This window comes from Poecilia latipinna, unplaced genomic scaffold (assembly GCF_001443285.1).
Source record: "Poecilia latipinna isolate Pla-1442-1.1 unplaced genomic scaffold, P_latipinna-1.0 Scaffold1761, whole genome shotgun sequence".
Lineage (NCBI taxonomy): Eukaryota > Metazoa > Chordata > Actinopteri > Cyprinodontiformes > Poeciliidae > Poecilia > Poecilia latipinna.
Window position 1 is genome coordinate 1,685 of NW_015114377.1, and position 27,573 is coordinate 29,257.

At 38.7% G+C, this 27,573-nt stretch overlaps 1 protein-coding gene across 1 annotated transcript in view; it reads left to right on the plus strand.

The window, feature by feature from the left end:
• LOC106965077 (glutamate receptor ionotropic, kainate 5-like) overlaps positions 1-27,573 on the plus strand; it is a 31,428-nt gene that overhangs the window by 1,651 nt on the left and 2,204 nt on the right. The window contains exons 2-12 of the mRNA XM_015060972.1: positions 1,704-1,769; positions 2,138-2,242; positions 5,491-5,598; positions 9,825-10,028; positions 11,817-11,930; positions 12,431-12,540; positions 12,773-12,946; positions 15,214-15,379; positions 18,200-18,425; positions 22,897-23,025; positions 24,413-24,534. Of these exons, the coding sequence (XP_014916458.1) occupies positions 1,704-1,769; positions 2,138-2,242; positions 5,491-5,598; positions 9,825-10,028; positions 11,817-11,930; positions 12,431-12,540; positions 12,773-12,946; positions 15,214-15,379; positions 18,200-18,425; positions 22,897-23,025; positions 24,413-24,534 (1,524 nt within the window). The remainder of the gene's footprint in view (positions 1-1,703; positions 1,770-2,137; positions 2,243-5,490; positions 5,599-9,824; positions 10,029-11,816; positions 11,931-12,430; positions 12,541-12,772; positions 12,947-15,213; positions 15,380-18,199; positions 18,426-22,896; positions 23,026-24,412; positions 24,535-27,573) is intronic.

Here is a 27,573-nt window from a genome sequence, read left to right on the forward strand (position 1 = left end):
CACCGGTGTACCTTAACAGCTGAAGGTTACCAAAATATTTCAAGCACCTTTAAAACTCATGGAGCTGAATTTGTTATGAAATTCCTAGAAACGTTGACTTTAGGTTTTTTTTCTCTGCCTTTTCTGTGAAGTCGTGGCTTCACAATAGAACAGCACACTGCCACTTCAATGTCAGCTAAGTCCTGGTGAAAGTCTTTTACATGGACAAGGTTTTGATTTGCCCACCTGGCAATCCTTCAAGCAGCTCTGTCGGAAACTTTTTCTGCTTTTCTAGATAATGCTTTCTTTTGTAGCTCCTATTTAGTAATTTCACTGCAAACGGAGAACGCGGTTACCTTTGAATAGTATTTTCTTACATTCTTTTTCTGCTTTTCTCGGCATCAACTCTTGTATTTTTCAGCATGTCAGGTTGAGAAATGATGTTTTTGAGGCTGAAGGTTGGGATAAGATTTGAAGGGTCACAAAATGTTAAATCTGATTTTTGCCTCTCTGGATTTATAAGACTTGATTAGAATATTGCATTTACAAACTAACATGTAAAAAAGCCTTATTAACTCATCTGTCTTCAGGCGTCAGCTTTATTGAGAAATAAAATCACTTACTACTATTAATTTTTTAGGAGATGGATACTTCTATTAAAATGTTATGTAGCCACTCTGTTGACTGTGGCTCCTTTCACACGGTAATTTGTCCGTTAACAATTATTTTCTTCATTGATTAAGGTGGCGCTCATTTTCAAGTGATCAATAAAGTATTACAAAAGACCCAATTACAATTTCCCAAAGCCTGAGGTGGCATCTTCAGTTTACTGCTCCAGTAATTACTCTACTGTGTGGCTGAAACGTGATAAGTCAGGTAGGGAAATAATTCTCTTAGAAGAAAATAAAAATATATCCTAGAATTAACAGTTTCTACTAATAAGGACAACATAAGTGTCTATATTTATGTTTTTTGTAACTTATGGAGCAGTATACTTTAGTATTTTGTTGTTTTGGGGAGGAAGAGACTAACAGTAATTGATTCTTAAGAATATTATTGCATGTAATTTAATTTAGGAGTATCAAGTTAAAGGGGGCAAAATGCAAAAAGATGCACAACCTCTTATTTTCCTTTTTTACAAAAGGAAAAAAAGAAGAAACTAACATGTTGCTTTGTTTATTGCTCTCCAATGAACTGCATTAATGATTGTGATTGTCACCTGAAGACATTTGAAACTAACGAACGGGTATGACTACTTTTCAATCAGATTGAGATTCAGATATTTCATATTTGAGAACAAAAAGTAAGAAAAGGAATCCACATATCTACCACTTATTAACAAGATTTACAGTAGTTTAAATCCTTCATAATGAACCACAGATTCTCTTCACACTAGTTGGAGTAATGAAGGCAAAAGGAAGAAATCCTGATACTTTAAAGTCACGAGCTCTTTAAATCTTTTCTTTTTCTTTAAGCATATTGATAAACGAAAGCACGTATGTTTACCCTGTGTATCATCTGCATCTCATGTTGCCCGTAACCTCTGTCTGTTGATGTTTTTTGGCATCTCCCTTCTCTGGTCGTCTGCTTCCCTCATCAACGACCTGTTGTCAAGGCAGCCTGTGTCCCATCTCTCATTGCCTGAGGCCCATCTGCCCGACATCTGTCTTTGTTAGTCAACATCATGGTGCGCTCCATCTCCAGCACGCTGCTATTCATCATAGTTCCTTCAAACTGTGCCAGCACCTGGGCCGTGGAGTGGCCGAGCCGAGCCGAGGTGTGACGTGCAGGTCTGGGTCTTATTAAAGAGGCTGTTGACTCTCTCTTCTGCCCTCTCTGAGCCTCTCGATCAGTCACTTTCTCCTAGTTGATCCACAACTGATCATCCCTGTCGAGGCCAGATTTAGCCACTTTCTCTCTCTTTCTCTCCCCGTGTGTCTTGTTCTCTGTTTTTTGGCTCTCTATTCCTCCAGAGTGTTGTTTTTATCTGTCTAATGATGATCGATTGTGAGAGGCACGTTTGTTTTCATGCAGAGCGCTGATTTTGTTTGTGTCTCTGCCTGTTTTTGTGCATTTTTCCCCCTAATTTCCTTTTTTTTTTGTTTTGCTTCTCTGCCACCGTCGTACTTCCTCATATCCTTCCCCATCTGCCTACCAGGTGGAGTACGATGGCCTGACGGGGCGAGTGGAGTTCAACAGCAAAGGTCAGAGAACCAACTACACCCTGCGGATCCTGGAGAAACACAGAGGAGGCCACAAAGAGGTCAGGAGCCACCTGTTATGATGAGGCAGCCAGGTCACAGCAGCCTTGGGCTTTGGGTTAGTTACAGGTCACCTGGATGGTTTCAGAGAGCCGGCGGAGGCATTTTACAGGAAGGTTAGCGCCATCACAGATTCCCCCTGACGCTGCAGAGATCTCTGCTTTATTAAACAGATGTGTGTTTAACCAGAAGGCCTTTCACTCTGCAGTAGACACATATTTAGTACAATAGAAAGCTTGGCCTTTAGATGCTTTCCACGTTGTTGCTTCTCTTTCAGAAAGATTTTTTTTATTGCAAATCCAGTCCAGGTCATATGTCTTTGGATTTATTTATTTCTCCCGTTGGCTTTCTGTTTCACCTTTGACTCATGTTGCATTTTTACTTATGTTACTTGTCCTGAACTATGAATACATAAAAAAATCATACATTAGTTTCTTATTATTCTGAAAAACAAAACATTTCTTCTTATAATTTGACATCTTCGCTCACACTTTATCTAATTAATAGCCGTCTTTGTGAAACCTTAACTGAATTTGCTGGAGGCTTGCAGCAGGCTTGATCTGTATTGATTTTGGACTCCTTTGTCTTCACATGAACTATGAGCTCGGTTTGTTTTCTGGAGCAACAACAACAAAAAAATCATTAAGATGGTCCTGAATGTAAAATTCTTATATCTCAGTATGTAACATTCACAGAGAGGATTTGGTATTAAACAGACGAGACTTTGAGTCAAAAATAGTTTTATTTAAAAAAATAATCGTGCATAAACAACTATTGATGGGCTGCATCAACAGGATTAAAACTACTCTGCTTTTGACAGGGATTTATTTTTAATTAAGTTATTTTTCTTATTTTGTGTAGTCCTAAACAAACCGCATTATGAATTTCACTAAGCAAATGGAGGCTGAATAAAGATTTAATTATTAGTGTTGAAAATGTTTCCATTTTGTTACATTACAGCCAAAAGTTTTAATGAGTTTACTGCTGTTTTATGTGGCAGACCAAACCAAAGCAGGAAATGACCGTACAGCTTTGACATGCATCTTCATTTAGCTCTACTGGCTCATGTCTCAGTGTTCAGAGGAATCTTCCTCAACATACAATGTTTCGCATGTAAACCTGGTTAAATTCTGGTCTCGTATGACTAAAGTACCTTCTTCTACTTGAGCCACACAGCAGTCGTAGCTATCAGGACTTTTCTTTCAGATATCGCTCATTCTGTTGCTCTTCTAATAACGACCACGGGTGAATCTGGTAGAAATGCTCTACTTCTGGGTCTGTTTAGGTGGATAACCATGTTTTGTTAGGTTTGCAGTCCACAGCAGACTTAACCATTGAGCTTACAGGTTGAACTGCACTCTGTGAAATATTCAAAACTTGGGAAAGGGTTTTGGAACCTAATGTTGCTTTAAACTTCTCCACAACTTTATCCCTGACCTATAGGCCGGGTTCCCTGGTCTACATGATGGTGGTTGTTTACTAATGTTTTCTAGTAAATCTCTGAGGAGCTGTATACATACTGAGATTAAATTACATACAGGTCAACTCTATTTACGCACACTGGGGCACGGCTGTTCTGTTGCTGCTGACCTGCAGTTCTCACCCTGCTGCTGCTTACTGTATTTTTAATCTGTTGTATTCATTGTTTTTATGCTCTACATGAGTGTGAGTATGATAACCTTACGACATTCTTGTTGCTATGATAAATCATTTAATGTTTTAATAAATGATACATATATTTTTACCTGTTTTGCTGTAGCCATTTTTCTTATTTCTAAAATAAGAAATACAGCTTTTGTGTATGTTTTGTATGTTATTACTGGCTATAAACCAAAGGCAGAGCTGCACATGTTCGAACTATTAAACATTCATGTTTGTTTTTGTAGTTGCTAATTAGAATATACAATATGAAGGCAATTGGTTGCACAACATTTTATTTGGAGTATTGGAGAAAAAGGTGTTGAAGACAAATTCAAATCACACTTTAAAGTTTTTCTTCTATAATATAACTGCACTACCTTTAATGCATTTATAACTGTTCTATAATTCTAAAGCTACAAAAGATGAAAAACTTCAAGGCACTACATCAGTCAGAGCACAACATTGTAAAATACAACACAAAAAAACTGGTAAAGTCCTAAAAATTTCTTTCATTATCTGCAAGAAAAAGCAATCCAAGTCAAGCAGTTTCATTCCCGTTTTTATTTATTTGTATAAATTGTGCTGGCTGGCTAATCCCATAACCAAATAACATCCTGGGAGTCTCGTCAAAAGTCATTATAATTTTCTGATGGCCTCCTTAGAAAAGTATTAGGAATAAGTGAAGAGAGATTAAGCATTAAAAAGCTAAGTTTAAGTGATTGCAGGGAAAGCTGCTTGTCTGGAGGGAACGCTTCCTCCGTCCTTCTCCTCAGTTTGTCTCCCAGATCTCTGCTATCAGCCAGGTGTCTCCAACACTTACACAAAAAGCCATTTTCTCACTTAAAGCTAAACTCCAACTCAGCCGAGAGCGTGGCTGTAGTAATTAACATTTTAACTTTGCCCACCTGTGTGTATGGTGACATCCACTTTAGACGCCAGCAGCGGTTCAGAATAAAAAAAAAAAAAAAAAAAAAATGCTTTCAAGCGTCAGAGCAGGATAAAAACTGTAATAGAAACGGTGCAGCGGAGCCATTACCACTCCTCTGATCCACTGACACGTGTGCGGTATATTTCTAGGAAATGCCTCCGTGAGCCGCTGATCCACTCGGCACGTTGGTTAGGTCATAATCACACACTTATGCACCTAAGTGACTTTACTGTCTCCATAAAATAGAAATAAATGCGCTGTTATGCAATTCAACAAAGGTGTGAATAAAAAAAAGAGACGTGGCTATAAAACAGCTAATCATGGATGCTTTTCATTCCCATCAATGCCAGCCTGTCACCAGCTCATTGCTTTGCTTGTAAATAGCAATTGGTTTATAATGGCTCATATTACTGCATTTCTTTTGGCTCCTGTGGGAACTATTATATCAATATAGATACACGGCACATAACAGGTTGAAAAGAGAAAATACAGAATATACAGTGGCAAATGTAGTTTGCGTTTTAAAGTAGACCGCTGGGATGGCTGTGCTGACTGATGTACTTGAGCTTGTAGTGTGCTGCAGTTTAAATTTCTATAAAAACTGATTCAATTAGAGCTTAAGAGTGCATCATTTATTCCACAATGGTTATTGATTTTCTCTTGTTTTGTGTTCTGTGTTAGATTGGGATCTGGTACTCCAACAACACTTTGGCAATGAACTCCACCAGTTTGGATATTAATGTCTCAGAGACGCTGGCGAACAAGACCTTGATTGTCACCACCATCCTGGTAAGGTCACAGCTAGCTACCTCACAAGTGTCCACACTGGCAAGTAGAGTTGTTTTTGTGCTTGCCTGCTGTGCTGGAGCTCACGCTGCGTTTTGGTCTCTTTCTGGCAATTTAGCCATAGCTGTAGCTGTCATAGAAACTGACAGAGCGCTGAGAAGGACGTGTTACTTAAATGAGGCTGTCAGAGTGCTGGTCTTTTATTAATGTCCTGCTGTCCTTTGGCTGTTTAGATGTTTAATGACATCTTAAAAACAGTAATGTCTTTGCTGATCCATCATCTTCCTTCTCACAATAAATACCTTGTATTCACTGTTTTAAGGGATTAAACTAAAATCAAAATAAATGTGTTGTGTGACGTTGCTCTTTTGGGTCTTTGTTTAAAAAAATAGGAATAAAATCAAAGAAGCAATACAGAGAGAAAATGGATCTTGGTTAAGGTAAAGCAACTCAACTGTCAGGAATATGGACGGAAAGTGCCCTGTGATGAGACCGGTGTCATCCCTGTCCCCAAAACACCTGGAGTAGCTGCCGTGTTGCACTTACCCACGTTACCATGAAGTGCTTGGAGCACGTAGTCGAAGCCCTCACATCCTCCCCGGCTGCTGCAGCTGACCTGCTGCGTTTTGCATGTAGGCCAAACCGTTTCCAGAGATGAAGCAATAGCTTCTGCACTGTGCTCTTCCCTCCCTCGCCAATAAATCAAGGAAATATGTTTGAACACTGCAAAAACTGAAATCTAAGTAATATTAAATATCTTAGATTAAGGGGATTTATGCTTGTTCGTTTTCTGGCAAGATACTTTTTCTCACTAGGAGAAGGTATCCTTCAGAGAGGTGTGTTAGGTCCAATCTTTTTCACCCATGAATGACCAGCCAAATTTAACCTTAACTCCAATATTATACATATTTGCAAATGGAACCATTATCATTTTTTTGCACATCAGATACTGACGAATAATTTATCGCTGAAGAAATAAGAAGCCGATGATCTTAGTTTCAGGACAACAGCTTACTGAAGTTCAAAAATCTCTGGAAAGCTAAAGGGGGCTGTTGGAGAAGAGCTTGCCTGAGGATTTTTAGATCAATATGAGTGAGGATCAAAGATGACCTAATCAGAAATCAGCAAGGCAGAGGGCTTGTTTCTGCCACAACCGAGTAGTTTAGGTTGGACTCACTAACCAGCTTCTCTCAATGCACCACTGAGAATATTTTTGACATGCTGTTTCACAGCCTGTTACAGCAGCTGTAATGCTCTGTTCTGAAAAGCTCTGCCGAGGTTTGTAGATGATTACAGAGTTACCAAAACAGCAGCATGAGCCACACAGGAGCGCTACAAACTGCACTGGAGCAAGAATTCACTGAAGATCATCCAGCCATTAGGCAGAAGCACCTGCACACCTACCAGCCGATTCAAGAACCGTTTCTGTCCAGAAGCCACCGGCATTCAGAACTGAAGAAAAACAGCGCTTTCTATTAATTCAGGCATTTTACCTACAATTAAATCCTTGAATTTACACTGAATTTTGTAAATTTACACAAATTACACCCTTCTGCACTGTAGCCACTGAGTCCATCCCACACACTGTTTAGATGTCAGATCATCCTATTTATTTCATTTTGTCTATCTATCTTAAGGTTACTAGCATAAAGTGGATAGGAAAAAAAAATCTAAAATGTTTATTGTTAAAATTTGAGAATTATTAGTCATTCTCCTACAGTACAATGCTACAATTTGTGATATTTTACACTTGTCTGTTGCAGTAAATTTAAGCTAAATGCTGGCTATGTGACTAAGTGATTTGTTTAGTGGTAGACTTTTTTTTTTTTATCAATCAACACATTTCTGATTCAGTTTCTATTGCCAGAGTTTCTGAAACGTCATTTTTCTTGTGAAACTTAATGCATTTATTTCTCTGCTGCACCACTTTTGAGATAAATCAGGTACTTTCTATGATAGCCTTGCTGCTACCCTGGTTTATCTGCATCGGTTTTACTCACCGGGCAGACTGTAGTTTTTTAATCTGTCAAAGTCCCACACAAACCTGCATCTGCAGCCATCTCCCACTAGCGAATTATGTCTATTGAAGCAATTTTCTATTAGCGTTCTGTAGCTGTAAGAGACTCACAGGGCAGATAAAAATGTTCTACAGTGTACCGACTCGGCTGAGGCGTGCTGACCTTTACCCATCAGAGGTCAAACTTTGGAAAAAACGTTTTAGAAAAATCCCTTGACACATTTAGAGATACTTTTTCTTCTTCTGCCAGATCTTTAAAAATGACTGGTAACTGTTAATAGATTTACAGTAGAGACTTGAAAATGTTCAGTCTTGTGAAAGGATTTCCCCCTTTTTGTGTTTATTCAGTTTTTACCTTTTTGTCACACTTAAACGTTTGAGATCATCAACCAGATTTTTTAATTTAAGACAAGGTTAGCCCTAGATGATGAGTAGGTGATGATTTCACTTATGTAGAGAAAAGGTTATCCAAACCACTCTGGTCCTAAGTAAACCGGCTCCTTGGTAAATTAGAAATCATTTACCTGTCTCACAACATGAAGTATGAAGTAACTAAAAGATTTCAAAAAGCAAAACTTTATGCCTTTATAGAAAGAAATTCAAGAATAGATGAGAAACAAAACCATTGAGATCTGTCATGCTGGAGAGAGTTACAGTGCATTTTCTTAGGCTTTGTGAACCATAGAGACCATTACCCACAAATAGAAAGAAAAAAAAAAACATGGAACAAAATTACTCAGTCTGTGGTTATGATTCAGCATTAAGAAGAGACTCTGCAAAAATGGCATCTATGAAAAGAGTTTGGAAAAAGGTCAGCTTCACATTTACCAGAAAACATATTGATTAATATTCTATGGACTAAAACAAAAGTGGAACTTTTGGAAAGATGTGCATCACACTGCATTTGGTATAAACACAGCAATTCAGACAAAAAGCATCGGCCATGAGGGTGACGGTGTGTTAGTCTGGAACTGGACAGTGTTCTCATTTCTGCTCTCCTAATGTAAAAAACAAACAAAACAAAAAGGTTTTAATGAGCCAAAACAAAGTCTGGATATTATAGCACATCCTTAAACTGCTGGTTCAACTTGAAAACCTTATAGTGCAGCTGAATTTAAAACAACCAAAATGTGATGTAAAGACTCATTCTCAGTTATTATAAAAGGTTGATGGCAGTGATTGCCACTAACTAGTTATTATGTTGGTACCTTGAGTTGTTTTTGGTTTATTTCTCTAATCTTTAGTTTCTTATTTTCATTAGATCAGTTTAGTTTCTGTTTTTAAGTTCAAACTTCTTTCTTAGTGATTCTAGTTTATCTCTTGTGTCAAGTTGTTCCAAGTTACTCCAGTTTTATTATTATGTTATGTCTACTCATTCTTTAGATTATTTCCCAGTCCCCTTTGCAGTTTCTCTCTCTCTCTCTCTCTCTCTCTCTCTCTCTCTCGCCTCATGAACCACTTTCTCTCTCTTCTCACGTCTTCAACCAGTTTGCCCATCAGCCCCATTGTTCCACATTCACTCTCCCAGTACTTAAGCACTTCTGCTCCTCCCAGTCTTTGCCGATTCCTCCTGTTAACTCTGATTACTTCCCTGTTTCATAATGTTGGCTTTTCGTTCTGGATTTCTGTTTTTGTTTGGCTCTGGCTCCCTGTGTGTTTTTGTAAGTTTTTTTCTTTTTTTTTTCTTTAAACATTTTTCATCTACAAGCTCCATCTGCCTCTGCATTTGGCTCCACTTTAAAACAACACATCATGACATGTTAGTATTTTGGGGGTTGACTTTGCTAGATTTTACTCTTATTAAAAGATCATTTGAAGTTTGATTTTTGTGTTAAGTTGTCTTTGATATTAAAAACTGTGTAATCTTCTAAAATTTAAGTTTGACAAAAAAGGAAAAAAACGCTAAAAAAATATCGGGGACTAAATACATTTTTATTAGCTCATTAATTTTGTTGCAAAGAATTGGCTCAAACCTTTGACACCAATTGCATCTCTCCAGTTAATTTGAAGCAAAAAAGCAGAGCACAAAAACTACGCTCCTCCATATGCTAAACAAGTTAATGAGAAAAACTTTGAACAGCCTTGTTATTTAAACCTTAATTAGCTGTTTGAAAATCCCTACAATAAATCAATAGTGATAAGGTAGCATCTTCTACAGCTAAACACGCTGCCTGTTTTAGACTGAGATTCGTCATGTTTTCCCTCTGCACAGGAGAACCCGTATGTGATGCGCAAGGACAATTACCAGGATTTCGAGGGAAACGAGCAGTACGAGGGTTTCTGTGTTGACATGCTGAGGGAGCTGGCAGGCATCTTAAAATTCTCCTTCAAGATCAAGCTGGTGGATGATGGGCTGTATGGGGCCCCGGAGCCCAACGGCTCTTGGACCGGCATGGTTGGAGAGCTGATCAACAGGGTGAGTACTCTGCAGAGCGCGTGCAGCAATAACAACCAGAAAATGTGCCACTAACACACAGCGATTCATCCACACAGCCACATACTTGTGCACACACTTGTGCTGTAGCCCCAAACCACAGTTCTGCTGTAACTCCCCATGTCTCAAATTGCCCTCAGAGGGGAGTAACACTCTTATCTAGGACAAAGGCTGAATTGATAATTCCCCAGAAGAGACTGAAAAATTTGCTAAATATTGCCCGCTCTGCGTTTCCAAGCTGAAAACCACTTCTAACCACTTTCTTTTGCATATATACAAATATAAAAATGTTTTTTCCACTCAACCTGTCCAGGCCTTTTGAGCCTGTGACTGACACTCTGGTTGAAGCAGGCTAATGAGAGCCCCTCTCTGTTTAATTACCATACGGTATACTTCAATTACCGAGCCATGGTCCCTGTGTGGGGTCTGCCACAGCGGCGCTCCCCCGGCTCTCCATGCTTCCTCACCCTCCCCGCCCTCCTCGTAGCCCGATCACTCGGCTGTAATTAGTAGCCCGTGTTCATCAATTAGCTTTTAATGGAAGAGATGAAGGGGAGGCAGAACGACCAGAGACCTGCAGGTTTTATGCAGGTGGAAAGACCAGGGACCTAGTGTTTACTTTCAATTAGCTTAATTTGGATCATGGAGAAATAGTACGAGCGTGTGCAAGAGAAAATAGCACGTCTGCATATTTCATGAAAGGTGGCACAGTGAACTTTTAACATCCGCTCAGTGTGGTGCCTTGCAGAAGTATTCAAACTTTTGCACCTGAATTTTCCCACTGAGGGACATTCTGTACACTATAAACCTTTACATCCACAAAACTGCAACCAAGTGCAAGAACAGAAAATGATGAAAGACAAGAAATGTAACAAATAGCAGCCAAAAAATTGTGCTGCCTTTGTTTTCACCAATGATTTTTCTCAGCTTCTTTCCAAAATAGATCCTGTTTGGTTGAAAGCATCTCTGAACTTCAATACCACAAAGTTGCGATTTTTTTATTTTTTTATTTTTGAACCTTTCCATTTTAGCTCTTGCTGAATGTTCGGGTTTGTTTTCCTGTTTGAAGCTCAACCTCCATCCCAGTCGTCACGTTTTTTTTTCAGCCTGTAGCAGGTTTGGCTCCAGGATTACTCTTTATTTTGCTTCAACATAAACTCCCATAAACTCTTACAAGCTTATCTGTCACTTTTGAAAAGAACTCTCCCCCCAACATGATGCTGCCAACACCATATTTCAGAGCAGAAGCAATTTCTACAAGCACAAAAATAGTGTTAGTTTTCCACCCTGCATTTTTCCCCCACATATTTCTTTTACACGAAGGTCGGAAAGTTCAATTTTATACCAAAGTGCCCTCTTCTATGTTTGCTCTGTTGAACTGTTTTCTCTGAACAGCTGGGTTTAAAAATAGATCAGATTATGCACATGTGGACTCTTCTGAAAGTGATTCACTGGGTCACATTTTATTTCGGTGCAACACTGCCAATGAGGTATTATCTTAAAATGTTGTAATTTAATATTAAGTAAGGAACAGAATCATTTTCCTTCCACATCATAATTGTTTATTTAAAATCCAAATCAGTTACAGTGGAGTATGTGTAAAACTATAAAAAGCAAGAAACTGGTATCAACATGTTACTGTGTCTTTCTTTCTTTTTTTTTTTTTTTGCTGACCACTTTCTGTACTTTTTCTCTTGTCCTTTGCCGCGTCTATCTCCCGCTCACCCCTGCTGCTATCTACCCACCCATCTATCTGTGTCAATCCTCCAGAAAGCGGACCTGGCCGTGGCAGGCTTCACCATCACATCAGAGAGGGAGAAAGTTATCGACTTCTCTAAGCCTTTCATGACCCTGGGGATCAGCATCTTGTACCGAGTTCAATTGGTGAGGGTGTTATCTCGGGCTGTCGGCCACCTGCTGGCTGATACTTACTTCAGATCCTGTACTGGATTTGATATGTTTTTAAGTCCTCCCATTGATGAAGAAGACGCCAGGCCGAAGTCGCTTGAAACGAGCGAAACCGCTTATTGCTCGAGAGTTGATCCCTTTGATTGTATTAGTGTAAGTCCTCAATGCAGTTTATAGTGAGAATTTATTTTTGCTCAGTAAGTCAGAGCTGTGTTACAGTGGCAGCTTTACATTGCTAATGAGGTTTTGGGCCTGCGCCAGGCGCGCTCTGGCAGACAGCATTGTTAAACAGCATTCATGGATCGAAGCATTAGAGTATCAAAGCACTGCAGACTCTGTATTAAAGTGAGGGGGAGTACACTGCCCTCCTGTGGTGCGAAGGGGACACCTTTGATAGCAGCTTCTGTCTGTCCCCATCTGTCCCAGATTTCTCATCTATCTGCGTCTTTACTTCTTCTTTCTCCACCTTGTTTCAGGGTCGGAAGCCAGGCTACTTCTCCTTCCTGGATCCTTTCTCTCCAGCTGTCTGGCTCTTCATGTTACTCGCCTACCTGGCTGTCAGCTGCGTGCTCTTCCTGGCAGCAAGGTCAGTCCATTACATCACACACTGCGCTGATTGTCTGCAGCTCACATCTGAGCTCTCTTGCCATTTATATTGCTAAACACAAGCCACCTGTCATCTATCATCTTTCCCCTGGACATGTCCCCTCACACGGCTTGACAGGGGTTGTATGACTGATTGGCTTGTTTAAACGACAGAGGTGCATCACCGTGCAACAGCTGAAGGTTGCTTCAACGGACTCCCCCTCTCTCGCCAGGTTGAGCCCCTACGAGTGGTACAACCCTCAACCGTGTCTGCGGGAGCGCAGGGACATACTGGAGAACCAGTACACACTGGGAAACAGCCTGTGGTTCCCCATCGGCGGCTTCATGCAGCAGGGATCAGAGATAATGCCCAGAGCCTTGTCCACCAGATGTGTCAGCGGTGTGTGGTGAGTTAGAGAGGAGTGAGGCTGTTTCTGTGCCTCTGCAGCTTAACGCCTCCCCGTCGTCTTAGAGATGGGTTTTATATGGTCTCCTTGTTTCGATGTTTGACCTTGATGTTGTAAAAAGACATTTGGGCGGAAAGGCTGCTTTTAGTTTTTACCTGCGCACATCTTGAGAACGAGTTTAAGGACATGCAGAGTTTGTGATGTGACTGAATGTGGAAGCTAATGTATGAGAGAGAATAAGAAGATTTAACCACTTTGTGATTCTGAGAGCTTCTCTAGAGGCCAGCTGTGTTTATTTCTCTTTTAGTCGTCTTACCACAAATTGAAAAGGCTTTTTGTGTTCAAAGATGTGGGAAGACACTTAACAATGACTTGTATCTTGTAAGCAGTTATTTTGTTGCATTTCTGCCAGAATATTTAGATATTAAATGCAGTCTTGGGATTTGGGGTAAATAGCTGACACAAAAGTTTCTTATTCCTGAGTGTCAATATTTTATGCAAATAATGTACAAATGCAAAGCCAACAAAAAATTCAAGTTTGATGATGCTCCCGAGGGAGCTCTGAAAGACATGTGCTGAGAAAGAAGTAAGCGCTGCGAGCAGAGGAGACGGAGGAAAAGGACAGGAACAGCAGATCACTCAGTTGAGTGAGGGGGAAAATTAAAAACGTGTCTGGAACGTGATGTTCCTTTTGAAATAAGCTGCTAGGTAAGCAAGGACGTCCAGTTTCTACAAGGTTATAACTGTTAAAACATCTCAAATATTTAACTACTGTTTTTACAATGTTTCTAAGATTTGAGAGTGAATTAAAGCAAAATTTATTTTTATTTTTTTACTGACGATATTGTGAAGAAATATAACATTTCAAAGTTTTAATTTGTAAGCGTTTTTATAGTGTGGAAAAAAAAAAGCATTAATCCAGGAGATGTCATGTGTCATCATGTGTGTATCTTAATGCCAAAAATCTACCTCCATACACATATGAACTTTAGTGATATCCCATTCTTAATGCAAATGTTATAATGACATTATTGGCTCATCCTTTGCAGCAACAACATCTACGACTTTTCTGGGAAATTTTCCACAAAATTCAAGAATGTATTTATCAGGATTTCTGAATATAGAAAGCCTTTCTGAGGTCAGACCCTTTTGCTCTGTATGAATGCCTGACTGTCTTTTTGTAGTGATTCTCAGCCATGTTGGAACAGGAACAATAGATCCCTAAACTGTTCCCAGAAGGTTTTTGAGGTTGAAGTTGTCTGAAGTTTCTGGGTATGCTGAAGAAGTCAGAGTTACTGGAACTGGAACCGACGGGCAGGCAGAGTTCAGCTGCTGAAAAACTGATGCTTACAAAACTCTTTATGAGCTTAATCATTATAACACACATAGTGTAAGTGAAGATGAATATCAATATGTGACTTCATAAAGTTCTGTGTAATGTCACCGAAGATTTACTCATAAAAGTTATTCCACAATAAAAGCAGGTTCACTGGATCAGCAAGCCATCAGGTGCTGGTTCAACCTCCTCAGGTTTAAGTGTAATTTTTCTAGCACAATGCAACACTTACACATACATTCTGTATTCATGCACACCATAAATCACTAATTTGAGTGTGGGGACTTCAACTCCATGTTTTTGTTCTATGCATGCTGACCAATAAATGAGAGTATTGTTTTGCAAACAAAACCAAGAAACAAAAAGTTGGTGTAACTTTAACTAATTCCAGTTTTTAAAGTAAATGAAGAATGCTTTTTCTTTTTTTTTTATTTAAATAATTTAGTTTTTGTATAGTAAAAGGCTAGGAAGATAATATTAGCGGAGCCATATGCTCAGGTGCTGACGCCTGCAGAAATGGCACTCTTGGCTTTGGAGCTGTACTTTCAAAACAGGGTTACCTTAATGAGAGTGATGGGTGGTGCTGTTTTATATTCAGTGCAATGACTTTCCAAACAGCTGTCATTGTCTTACTCATATGCAAAGGAAATCTGTCTGTGTGGCTGGAAGGGTGCACAAAAGCATGAGTGAGGGGGGAGAAAACGCTGCCTGTGCTGAAACTTTGTGTTTTAAACAATAGAAACTACAGCACAGAAAATGTAAGTGGTTTTAAAAAAAAAACTTTTCAAATCCTTGCAATACCAGAAAAAGGCCCTTGCCAAGAAAAGGTAATTTCCCAGCTCAACAATCTGATTTTCTCCTGTATGTATGTAGATCAGATGAGAGAAGACCTGCAGTAACCTGATCTCTCCTGGTTTTCGTCCCCTTCAAGGTGGGCGTTCACGCTCATCATCATCTCCTCCTACACGGCCAACTTGGCAGCCTTCCTGACCGTTCAGAGGATGGAGGTTCCCATCGAGTCTCCAGATGATTTGGCTGACCAGACCAACATCGAGTACGGCACCATTCATGGAGGAAGCACCATGACTTTCTTCATGGTAAAAACCGTCCTTCTGCTGCTAGTTTGTAGTATGTTTGTATTAGAGATGCACAGAATAGGTTTGATTTCTTCAAGGTCTGATTTACAGATTTGTTTTTTTTTCTTTCCAAGGATTAAAATGCAGAGTAATTTGTGCAAATTTTGTTATAATGTGACAATGACAAATGAAAATGTACAACAGAATGGATGCTGTAGTTTTGAATCCAGCAGAGAAGAGGAATTATGGTCTTATGATTATTTTATGCTTCAGAGCTTTCTTTTACAAACTGTTTTTGAGTTTTTACTAAACTTGAAATAAAGTTGCATACCGCGAGTTCATATGCATGATCATGTTTTTCTTTTCTTTTTGTTTTTAGTGGATTTTACAGATTCATGGTGTTGCTTTATTGCGTTTTCTAAAGTGTTTGTATGTAGCTTGTATCCTGCTAGTAGGCTGAATGTTTGTTGTGACATTTCCTCTGAGTTTGTGTGTGCTCTTCTTTATGGCGGCTTGTATTAGGTGGGTGACTGCCTGTGTTTGTTTTATGAGAGCGCTCCAGGCATCTGAGTTGACATCTGTGCTTGTCGTGATGTGTGTGTGTGTGTGTGTGTGTGTGTGTGTGTGTGTTTTTCTCTCTCTCTGATGTTGGTTTGTTAGCCTTTGGGAACGTGTGCAGGTGAGAGTTTAAAAAATATATTTATGTGCATTTAAAGGAAGTGACTACATGACAAGTGGTGTTTGTTTTTCCCTTTCTGTCCTGACTATAGATGGAATGGAGTGTTTTGTGTTTGTCTTCATAAGCCGGTTTCATTGTTACGCCCCATTACCGCACTCGGTGCCTGATCCACAGAAACATACAAAGCCTACACGCATTATTACCTTCTCCACTCTCTTCCTGTTTTCTCACATGTTCAGTTTAAAATACATACTGTAAACATAAACTATCTGCCATAAAAAACACAAAATGCTAAAAAATTTTAATAATTGCAACTTTTAGATGGTAAACCATCGTGGATTAGTGCTTGATTGCAAACATACTTTAAGTCTTACATCCAGAGACTGAAATGGCTTATGGGTTGATATTTTGTGATTTTTTTATTTTTATTTTTTCCAACAATTTAATCTTATCAAGCCTCCGTAAAGGACAATTCTGGGCGAACATCTACACTTCTTCAAGATAAAACTAAAGCACTTGTCTCCCCTCCTTACCAGACTTTTCAGTTTAGTTTGATGGCCAGATCTTCACAGGTCTGCAGTGATGTGATACCATTTTTATTTTTAGATGGCTTCAATTATGTTTTAAACCAGAAAATAAACGCACACAAAGTGCCTGTCATTTGTGTAAGCTCATTTTCCTTTTTGAGCCCACATTAAGCCACGTAGTCATGCAGAAAAGAACAGATATTTTACAAATGAAAACTCTACTGTAGAGTCGTCCGTACTGACGACAAGCGAACAATATGACAGTAAAACCAAAATGCTCCAATATCCCAAAGCTTGCATTAAACTTCTCTACAATTCATCCAACTCATATCTTATTTCTAAACTATTTTCAAAACTGTGCATCACTTTATAGCTCTGCACTTCTTTATGTTTGACAGATTCTTAATGAAGTACAGTGAAGCTTCCAGTTCTTATATGACATGTTCAAAAGCAGATAGGGAATTAATACTTTCCAATTTTCTTTATCGTAGTGTTAAGTTGAAGTTTGTCATGAAAGCTTTTCAAAAGTTGCAAAACTCCAAGACTTTTTACTAGATGAACACAAAACAAATCAAACTTTTTCCCAAGAAAATTTCTAATTTGCATTCTCACCCCAGTCAACACTGAGGTGCCTAAATGGAGCTTCATCAGTGAGGCAAGACAGACCATAATAGTTGTTGCTTCTGTTTCCAAGTCTTATTAACAGCATAACAGGAAATAACTCACTGCAAGGGTAATGCTATGTTTATATCGTTTATCACGATAAAGCACTAAAATGAATGTCTGGGCTTTATAATTGCATTGCGATGAACCATCACAGTGAAAGCAATGGCATTCATAACTGCATAGTAGTGTGAAACTTTTGCAAGGTTGTTTTATCGCTGGAGTCGCCCACAGCTTTAACCTCCAGTAAACAGTTGCAGCCGAGATGTCAGGTTTATTGACCTAACATTTAAAATGGCTTAAAAATACTATCAGAATAATCTTTGTTTCATGGTAAACCCACCAGATGGCAATTTTAGCAACAGAGCCACGCAGTGTAAAAGCAGCACAGCTGCTGAACAAGTGATGTGATTGGTTATAATTCAGCAGTGCAACAGAACCACGGCTAAGTTGTGTTTTCTCAGAACCCTCCGAGTGAAATCCAATCCAGTATTTACCCCTGTTTCCTCTGATTGACTTGTCTAGGGTTTGTTTTATTTGCATTTGTCTTGATGGCTGAATTCAGACGGTGTGTGAACCCTTTTATTCTCCACATACATTGTTGTTTTCAGACTCCACTGAAGGGAAAAACACACCTTTAGAGCGTGTGTTTGCGTTTATTTGCTGACATGCTACTATCGAAGCAAAATGTCTGGGTGTTGCAGACAACAAACCAGCTGAAAACATGTGTTTCTGTTTCGATTTGTGGTGTCATCCAACTGAGCTAGAACCAAAATGTTCCTTATATTTCCTCCTTTTTTCTTGCTTGCCTTATATATTTTATTCAGGTTAACATTATTGAATATTCTTACTTTTCCATTTTTCTCCAGGATGCATATATCTTATTTTATGTTCATCCTTTTTGCATTCATAGACATTTTAATTGATATTTTAGATAATTCTTCCCACTGCCGTTGTCCCATTTCTGTGCAGAACTCTCGGTACCAGACGTACCAGCGGATGTGGAACTACATGAACTCCAAACTGCCCAGCGTTTTTGTGAAAAGCACAGAGGAGGGCATCGCCCGTGTTCTCAACTCCAAGTACGCCTTCCTGATGGAGAGCACCATGAACGAGTATCACCGCGGCCTCAACTGCAACCTCACACAGATAGGAGGACTGCTGGACACCAAGGGCTACGGCATCGGCATGCCGCTAGGTAAGCATGGAGCAAAAACCGCTTTTATAACAAAGCAAACAGAGGTCCATCATGTAAACAGTAGAGCTACAGCTGAACAAATTACAGTAATTGTAAGGGTTAAAATCAAACAGAAGAAGATATATTTCTTTGTGTGTCATTTGAGTAGGTATAAATGGATAAATATTTATTTCTATCCTCTACTTTTTCTTCATAATGTTCTTTTCTGTTTCTTTTCTTCCCATTTGCTTTTTTATTTTATTGTCTTTCTGTTCAATGTTTTGCTATTTTACCTCCTCCTCTTTAGTTGTACTTAAGTGATGTTCTCTGGCTTGGTGAGTTTGTGTCTGGAACAATTTGACTGAAAGATAAATATTGCTGCAGCAGAATCGTCGCTCCTGCTATGTTAACATTACAGGTTGCTGCGTGTGGTTAAGGTGAGACTAGGGAGCGTTTATGAGCTCCTACAGCCGCTGTTGATGTAACAAGCATTTCATCCTGGAACTTGATTCCTCAAAGTATAAATAAAATGGAAAAACAGAAACAAACTGTGGTGAGAGTAGAGATGAGCAAATGTGAGAAGAAAATGTGCAAAAACGTTAGAAATAATTGTATGACCAAAATAAAAATGCAAATAACAGAACAAATGGGCAATGTTTATCTTACACTGCACTGATTTTTTCTGGATATAGGTTTGATATCTATTAATTTATAGATCAACATTTACTTTATGTATTACAGCATGCAATAAATGAATTAATTAAAGAACCCACTTATGGATTTTTTTTATTTACAGAAAACTTAACTACTGGCAATTCCTATGAATTAAAAGTAGCAGAAACATGTTTTACTTTATAATTATTGATTAGACTTTTAAGATACTTTTCTTTAGTAATCCACAGTTTTTCTTTATTTTTTTGCTTTCCTGAGAGCTTAGTACGACATGAAGCCTATTTCTATTAGTCACTCTCTAAATAGGAAAGACAAGAGAACATACCAGGTAACTTAAATCTCCAAAATGTACTTTTTTGGAGATTGCAGTAAAGATAATTTAACATTAAAAGTCTACATTAATATTTGAAGGCATTCGTATATATCTGTATGTGTAGCATACATGAAATAAACAAATAGCATATGATCCATATCAATGTTGCTGTATAAGTGAAAAAACAATTAACATTTGTAATCTGTTACATGGTTTAGACTGAAAAAATGTTTCTGCAGGAAGCTACCCTGCAACTCAGAGGGGATGGAAAAAAACACTAAACTATAATATGAGGTCTATAAAAAAGCACTTTAGAATGACAGGTTTTCTTATCCTTATTATACTGAAATTTGTGTTCAATGGCTCCAGTAAGAATCATAATCTTTGTCTCCCTGATAGGCAGATTTAGCTTCTTATTACATTCAGTAGATCGGATTTCATATCCTAATGTCAATATGCTTTCAGAAATAAAACGGTGGAATATAAAACATCAATAACTTAAAAACTATCTGAAAGGAAACAAACAGATCAAGACGTGTTTGTGAATTAATGAGTGTGTGAGCTTCTTAAAGATTTTTCAAAAAGAAGCATAAACATCGTCAATAAGGATTAAGTGGTTTTTCAGGCTTCAAAGGCTACAATCGGCTTTTGTATTTTTTCCCTCTACTGACACGTCTGGAGCTTAAAGGTCACAGCCGATACAGCCGTTATGTCTCTGATTAGACCGGTGACACGTCAATAAATTATTGAAATTATTGGTCAATTTAATACCACATAACCTTGAAACTCTGTGCTTCGTAACCCTGCAGAGTTTTGCTGTATCTGTATGGAGATTGGAGACAATTAGCACTGTGCTGCATTATTTAACTAAAAACTTTGAAGTTGTAAAAATCATTTTATTTTAGGAATTTACTGTAGGCTTTTAAATTTAAAGTAAACTTAGACAAAAGGAAATATTTATTTTAGATTGTAGTGAAATGGTTTGTTTATTATCTTGGGCACATGAATAACATTTTTCCCTTGAATAATTTGACTAAGTAATTTTTGTTCAGGATGTGTTGGGTATGAAAAGTAGCAGTTTGCTACTGGTTTTCATAAAATGAAATGTGGTTGTCTTATCTATCTACCTGTCTCTTCTATATATTTCAGTTTGGTCGAGGTTTAAAATCTGCTTTTTGAAGAACTGACTAGCGAACACCTGGACTAGTAGTGGAATTAATATGCAAGTTATATAATTAAAATGAAATCTTCACAAAACAATCTCCAAACAAAAGAAAGTACACGTAAGGTTTGATCATTTTGTGATCATCTATACCTATAATTCAATACATAAACGAGGAAAAACATCCGGGTTGTTATCAAGTACATCAGCATACAAATTAAAGAAGTGAACTAATTTAAAGCCTACCTCCAGTCTTTGTTTTAAATGTCTTTTTTCCGCCTGTTTTCTCTGTATTTCTTCATTAAACTCCTTCATTTGTTAATTCTTATTTGGCTTCAGATATGAAAGGTTGAAGCTTATAGTGCCAAACAGAGTCGAGACCCCAGGAAACCTAATCACAGGCTGTCTGTCACAGTCGCAGAGCTCTTTCATAAGGTGGTAAAATTGCTTGAGAACAGAACAATGACACTACAGACGGGAAGGAATAGAAAACTGCGAATGTGAATACAGAAAGAAAATGAACATATAATGAACTGGGTTAATCACAGGCACTTTAAAAGTTAGGGCATGTGCTGAAACCTTTTTTTTTTTAACCTGGATTTGAATCTGGTTGTTCATTCTGCAGTCTTATTCACCCCCCTTCAAATAAAGTGTTACCATATAAATGACATTCTGTGCAACCACATTCTTAATATTATTCCACCAAAAAGATTTTAGGTTTTATGGCTCTGATTACAGGTTAAAAGGTTCCTGAGATAATCGGCCTTTATGTACATCACAGAAAACTGACGTTTTAACAGGGATGTGTAAACTTTTTAGACCTACTGCAATAGTGAATAAGATGATAAATGCAGCAGGACGGATCCTCAGAGTTTCAATGCCAGCTCCGCAGGGACGTCTTTTGTTTTGTTCAATTCCACGGTGACGTTCTCTGTGACATACCTCAGTGTTGCATTTCCTTAGAGAAGTTATGAACTGTTGCTGTCTTGAATCAGCCAAGGGACTCAGTCATTATTCCAGGAGCTATTTACAGTTGAGGGTAAAGTAGGTCACCTATAGCCCCAGTGAACTCTCTGAGAAACGGAGTGAGGAACGATCTGCAGAACCGGTGAACAGCTGCAGAGGAAGTGGCACAGTGACTGAACATTTCCAAGAAAGGGCACAGTGTTGCAAAACGTGCCCGACAGGGATTAATCTCACATCTCGCAGTGTAAACTTTACCAACAAAGCGAAAGAGGAGCGGGATTAAAAAGCCATTGCCTGCAAGAAAAGCTGAAACATTTGCTTGAGATCAGATATGCTAAACAGACACGTGTACTTTTGGCTGATTTGTGTGATTAGATCTTAGGAAAAAAAAAAGGCTTGTGTTGATTTAGTTTTTATCTATGGGATTAGAAAGTATTTGAAGTGGAAGTAATGAAAAGGAAGTTAATTGCTTTTCAACTCGTGCCTGGGTCTATTAAAGCCTTTTTCACTGTTTAGCCCATGGTGGTTGTGTCACCGATTCATCGGTCTGTTTTAATGAAGGGCCCAGTCTTGGCTGGACTTTCTGCTATGGATCAGGGGAGAGAAGAGAGGGATATGAAACAGAACGAAAGAAAGGAAGGAGAAGCATTTATATTTTTCTGAAGGAAACGGTGGACAGGAAGTTTTGGCGTAGGACTGTAAAGACTTGATGGGATCTTTGTTGTTGTCTAAAAGTGTTAAAGGGAATAATAAATAAAGCAGCGATCCTGCTTAGTTTTATTGATTATGTGGAGCATTGACTGTCAGAAGACGATGCTTGAGCAAATAATCCAAAGTAACGTCACAACTCTGTGTTTTGTTTTTTGCTTTAAAGAAGGTCGAATTCAGACGTTGAATTCTGTTTGTTTTCCTTTCTAAGCAGTTTTGACTTTGCTCATCCAAACGATACTCACCGTTAATCTGCTGAAACAGCTGGCAGCTTTTTCATAAAGAGATTTATCTGCTCCTTACAGTCAACTTTCATGTATTTATGGCTTAATACTCGCAATTTTTAGTACATTTACCCTTTAAATCTCCCCACTCTGCTCTTGTGGATGCATCTCATAACACTCTTTGATTTCTGCTTGAGCTGCAGCTGTACCACTGTCTCTGCCTCTGGATTTAATCTTGTTGTTTATCTCTCTAATCTTCTCTGTCTACTTACCACAAGATCACTTGTATCCACTTCAAAGCTGGATGCAGCTATGCTCTGTCTTTTACTCCTAAGTCTGCTATCATTTCATGTTTTTTTTTTTCTCTCCTTTACCAAAATAGCCCCTGATCCTTGTGCTGCACCTTTCCAGTGCTGGCTCTTATCTTGCCTCTTTGTCTTCTGCCAGGATCTCCATTCAGAGAAGAGATCACGCAGGCCATCCTCCAGCTGCATGAGAATAACAGGCTGGAGATTCTGAAGAGGGGGTGGTGGGACGGAGGCCAGTGTCCCAAAGAGGAGGACCACCGTGCCAAGGGTGAGCTGCCTTTCTTCTCTGCTGCCTCATCCTCTCTAATGTCCCCACTAATGGCTTCCTCACTCTCTGCTAGACTGCAGCTAATGGCTGATGTCTGTCCTGATGTCGCTGTAAAGGGACAGCAAACTAAACTAAACTGTTTGTCTCAGGTAGTGTGTAAGAGTTTGTGTTTAAAGTCCCAGCCCCAGTGTAAAAAGAGTTTATCTCTTAAACGCGTCCGTTTGGCAAAAATAGGATACAAGTATCTGCTCACATAAAAGCTTTTACATAAAGTTGAGACAAGTAAGACTTGCCGACATATCTTGTAGGAACAGTGCTGATGAGTGAAGCTGCAGGGGCTCGGAAATCTAGAGTTTCGATGCCAAGTGTGGGTCAAGCTCCAAAAATACGATTGCACATGTTGTGTAACGCGAGATGACAGCATTTTCTGTCAGACTCATTCCCCCTCCTGCAGATTGTCTGTTATTATGTGTAGAGGTTATAAAAGCAGAAACAGCAGATTATGAAACTGTTCTCATTTTATGACAGTAATTGTATAATCTGTTAAAAACAAAAAACTTTCTTTCATAAATCAGTTTGCGAAATATTCTTAAGGTATGGCTATGAGTGAAAAGCTTGGAAATGCACCAATCAGACCCTTTGAGAAAATCAAACAGTGAATCTCTTAACTATAAGTAATAATATAAGTAATAATAAAATAGATTTGAGGAGTTTTTGTTAACCAAAGGGTCACATCAGTCTGTCGTATTTTGTAAGAGTGTTTTGGGTCGGAAGCAGAACCAAATAAATCTAAAAAAAGCTTTGAATGCATGTTCTTCAAGAAACGCAGCAAATGAAGTTAAATTGTACATTAGATTTGAGCATTTTATGACTCCTCAGCATAATTCATAAAAAACATGTTACTGTTTTTCAATTTTAAATAAAATGTGAATTATCACTCTAATTTTGCTGTGTTGAAAGCAAAGGTTAGTCCAGATACGTCCTTGAACACAACAGAGCAAGTGCTGCTGTTGTCTTTTATACTGAAAGCAAAAAGCTTGACGGTGACCCTGACTATCAATTCATTGAGTTTTCATTTTGTGTCTTAAAACCATTTTATTGATAATGATTTCATTAAAATGTTGAATTTAAGGAACAAAATGATTAAAAAAACAACTGTTAGGATGTGAAACCTTTTCTTTTAGTCCAGTGTTTATAGATTTGAAAACTAAATAAGTGTTTATTTATGCAGACTGATATTAGTGAGTTGGAGAAAAGTAGCTCTCTGGAATAAACGAAGCTCACCGCTGCAGACTCGAGTGGGAAAAAACCTCAGTAACAAACACAATTGCTCTAAAAGAAAAGGAATTAAACCTGAAGACGATGCGTTTCCTGTGGCCCGCTGCAGGTCTGGGCATGGAAAACATTGGGGGCATCTTCGTGGTGCTGATCTGCGGCCTCATCATCGCCGTGTTTGTGGCTATTATGGAGTTTGTGTGGTCGACGCGCCGCTCGGCAGAGACTGATGAGGTATGCCCCCATACCTGCCCTCGCCGACCCCACAGACACACCCCAGTAGGTTCCCATGGCATCCTGCCAGCCCTTTTGATTATGTTTCCTGTTTGCGTGTGTATGTGTGTGTGTGTCATGTGTGTGTCTTGTGGTGTTGTGTCGTGTGCAAGAAGTGGCCAGATTTTATATTTCCGCTTCTGTTTTTATTTGTTCGTCTTCGTGTGTGCTCTCTAACATTTCAGTGTTATGAGCCGATATTATGAAAGGAATGTACAAGTGTGCAACTCTGGACTGAAAAGAATACAAGCAGAACAAAATATGCAGCATGGTCTTGCCTGTGTTTGTGTCAATGTGCCCTGTGAGTGTTTGGTGTTTAACAATGTGGCAGCAAGTGTTTGTGAGCTAAATCTAATAAATCGGATAAGCAATATTGAGAAATGCCAATATTTGCTTGCTTAAACAAGTAGAGTGATCTTTTTTTCCCCTGGCATTAAATGTCATGATGTATCTTCTTTTACATGCCTCACATGTACGCTGGTATTCTTCGTTTCCATTATTGGATTACTTCTCACCCATCCCACTGTGCGTCTTCTTCTATCTCTCTGAAACACGCGCACCCCCTCTCATCCGGCCATCAGTGTCTGTTCTCCAAGAACGAGTACTGTTTCTGTTTATGTGAGCACATGACCTTTTCATATTTTTTGGAAAACAGTAATTGTCCGTGGTGTGTACAGGTGCATCGCAGTAATTTATGACGGTCCAAACAAGTGGAATAATTTTAAAGCCTATTTCATTATTTCAACTCAAAAAGTGAAACTCTTATAGCTCAGAAATTCTCCGTACACAAAGAGACGTCAAGAAATTACGACGTTAACTTTGATAATTGCTTTTCATTTTATGATAATATGAAAGTTTCTCTACCAAATGTCCAATCCGCAAGAGCTACTATCCTGCAGCTTTTAGATGCATCTCTTCTCCAACCACATGAATGAAAAATGATTNCCAGGCCTCTGCAGCCCTGAATGACATCCTGATGAGTGAATTCAGGCATTTTAATCACATAAAGCAATAAAAAAAGCTATGATACTGAAATGTGCTCAATCTGCATTGTTGGGTCTGATGACTATTCTGATTATCACTCCATAGATTCTCTATGGGGTTTTGATTATTCTGGTTTTCTGGCCAATCCGGTCCACTGTAACCATGGTATTTAATGAGATGTAGGTTGTGACGCCAGATCCACCAGTCGGTTTCCCTCCGCTGTGTGAAGAAAACAAATCTAATCCAAAAAGTTGCTGTGCAAATGAAAACAGACTAAAATTTATTGAGACATCAAGTGTTCATTATTTTCCAGCTGAATAAACAAAAACCTAGAGATCAGTGATGGAAAACTCTTTGGGACTTTCAAATAGTGTTTGCGTGCACCATCTGCTTTTTTCTACAGGCATATTTTTATTTATTTACTTTCATATTTTGGTGTAATTATGAGGTAGTCCTACACAAAGCACCTGTGGTGTAACATCTTTAAGTGCAAAGCTTCCCGCCACCTTCTGCTGCACGGTGGAGCTGCCCCCCGATCAGAGCTGCCCCTCGATCAGAGCTGCCCCCCTGATCAGAGCTGCCCCCCGATCAGAGCTGCCCCCCTGATCAGAGCTGCTCCCCTGATCAGAGCATGTGGACATGGTTAAGGGAATAAAATATGTTCTTTATTAGTAAAGTACTGAATAAAACATGGGAGGCCAAACTTTTTGTCAAAAGCTGAAGTGTCAAAAGAATTTACAAATGGGAAATGTTAAAATTAAATCAAGCAATATAGTTGTTTTTTGTAGAAAATGAATATAATTTATTTTGGATCCAAAACTTAAAATTAAAATAAATTTAATCCAGTTTTTCTTTTGGGTTTGATTGAACAAATGTATTCTGTTAAAAGAAGATTTGAGTTTCTTTCACAACCCTTGTTGAAATGCTGTTTTATAAATTAAATACACTTTCATTGAGGTACAGCAACTTTTCAGTAAAAAGTCTCTACACAGATGTGGTTCTATTTATAAAAAAGACAAATACTTTGTATTTTCTGTTTTTTGTTGTAAGAAAATTGTTTGTTATAATTTTACCATGATTAAAAAAAAATGCACCTACACCTGCAATTTTGAATTGCAAGTTGGGAACCGCACAACATCACTGCAAGGGCCACAAATGGATCCCCGGGCCACACTTTGAACACCCCTAATATCTCCTCAGCTAATCCTTAATTCAGGCATTTTCAGTGTTTTTCAATTACATAAACTGTAATTGCAGCTGCAGCTTCACATGTTTTGGGTTGTGGCTCTTATAAAAGCTCAGTTTGTCATGAACAGAATCAACAGTGCAAAAATATATCCTCAGTAACTCTGCAAACTAAAGTATCAGGCATTTCGGCCGCAGCTGATGGCTCGTCCCTCTGTGGCAGTGAGGCAGGCGTTGGCTCATGAAGCTGGTTAGAAACCAGCCAAGTTCGTTTATATGAAACGTGTTTCCTCTGCTGAGCATGTCCACTTCCAGAGTCTCCTCTCACTGTGATGAAAAGTCCAACATCAAACTTCTTCCAACTTGCTGATCTCATGATGTTTCCAGTACTTCTACAACTCTAAATATAGACCTGGAAACATAGTAAACTTGTACAAACACTTTTAAAATCAAAGCTTTCTACATACAGTATTTATTTTGTCTTAGCACTGACTTCATAATTATCTCGTTTCTGCTAAGTTGTGCGTGCTTATGTGAAAATTTGAAATAAAACAAAGTTAACATAAACATGCAGTTATTCTAAGTCGAGTGTGGGTGGCACATTAGTTTCATAAAGCTCATCAGCAGAGCGCCCATAAGTTTCTCTGCTTCCTGACTTCAGACTATATAAAACAAACTGGAGCAACACGAGCAGGTGCCACGGCTCCCCAAATCACCTCTGACTGCAAGTACAAAGTGCAAAATTCAATTTATTCTGTAAAGAAGACTTTGGACCAGTGAGCAGTTTGAATTTTTCTCCTTAGTCAAAGTAAGAAGCTTCTGACTTTGTGG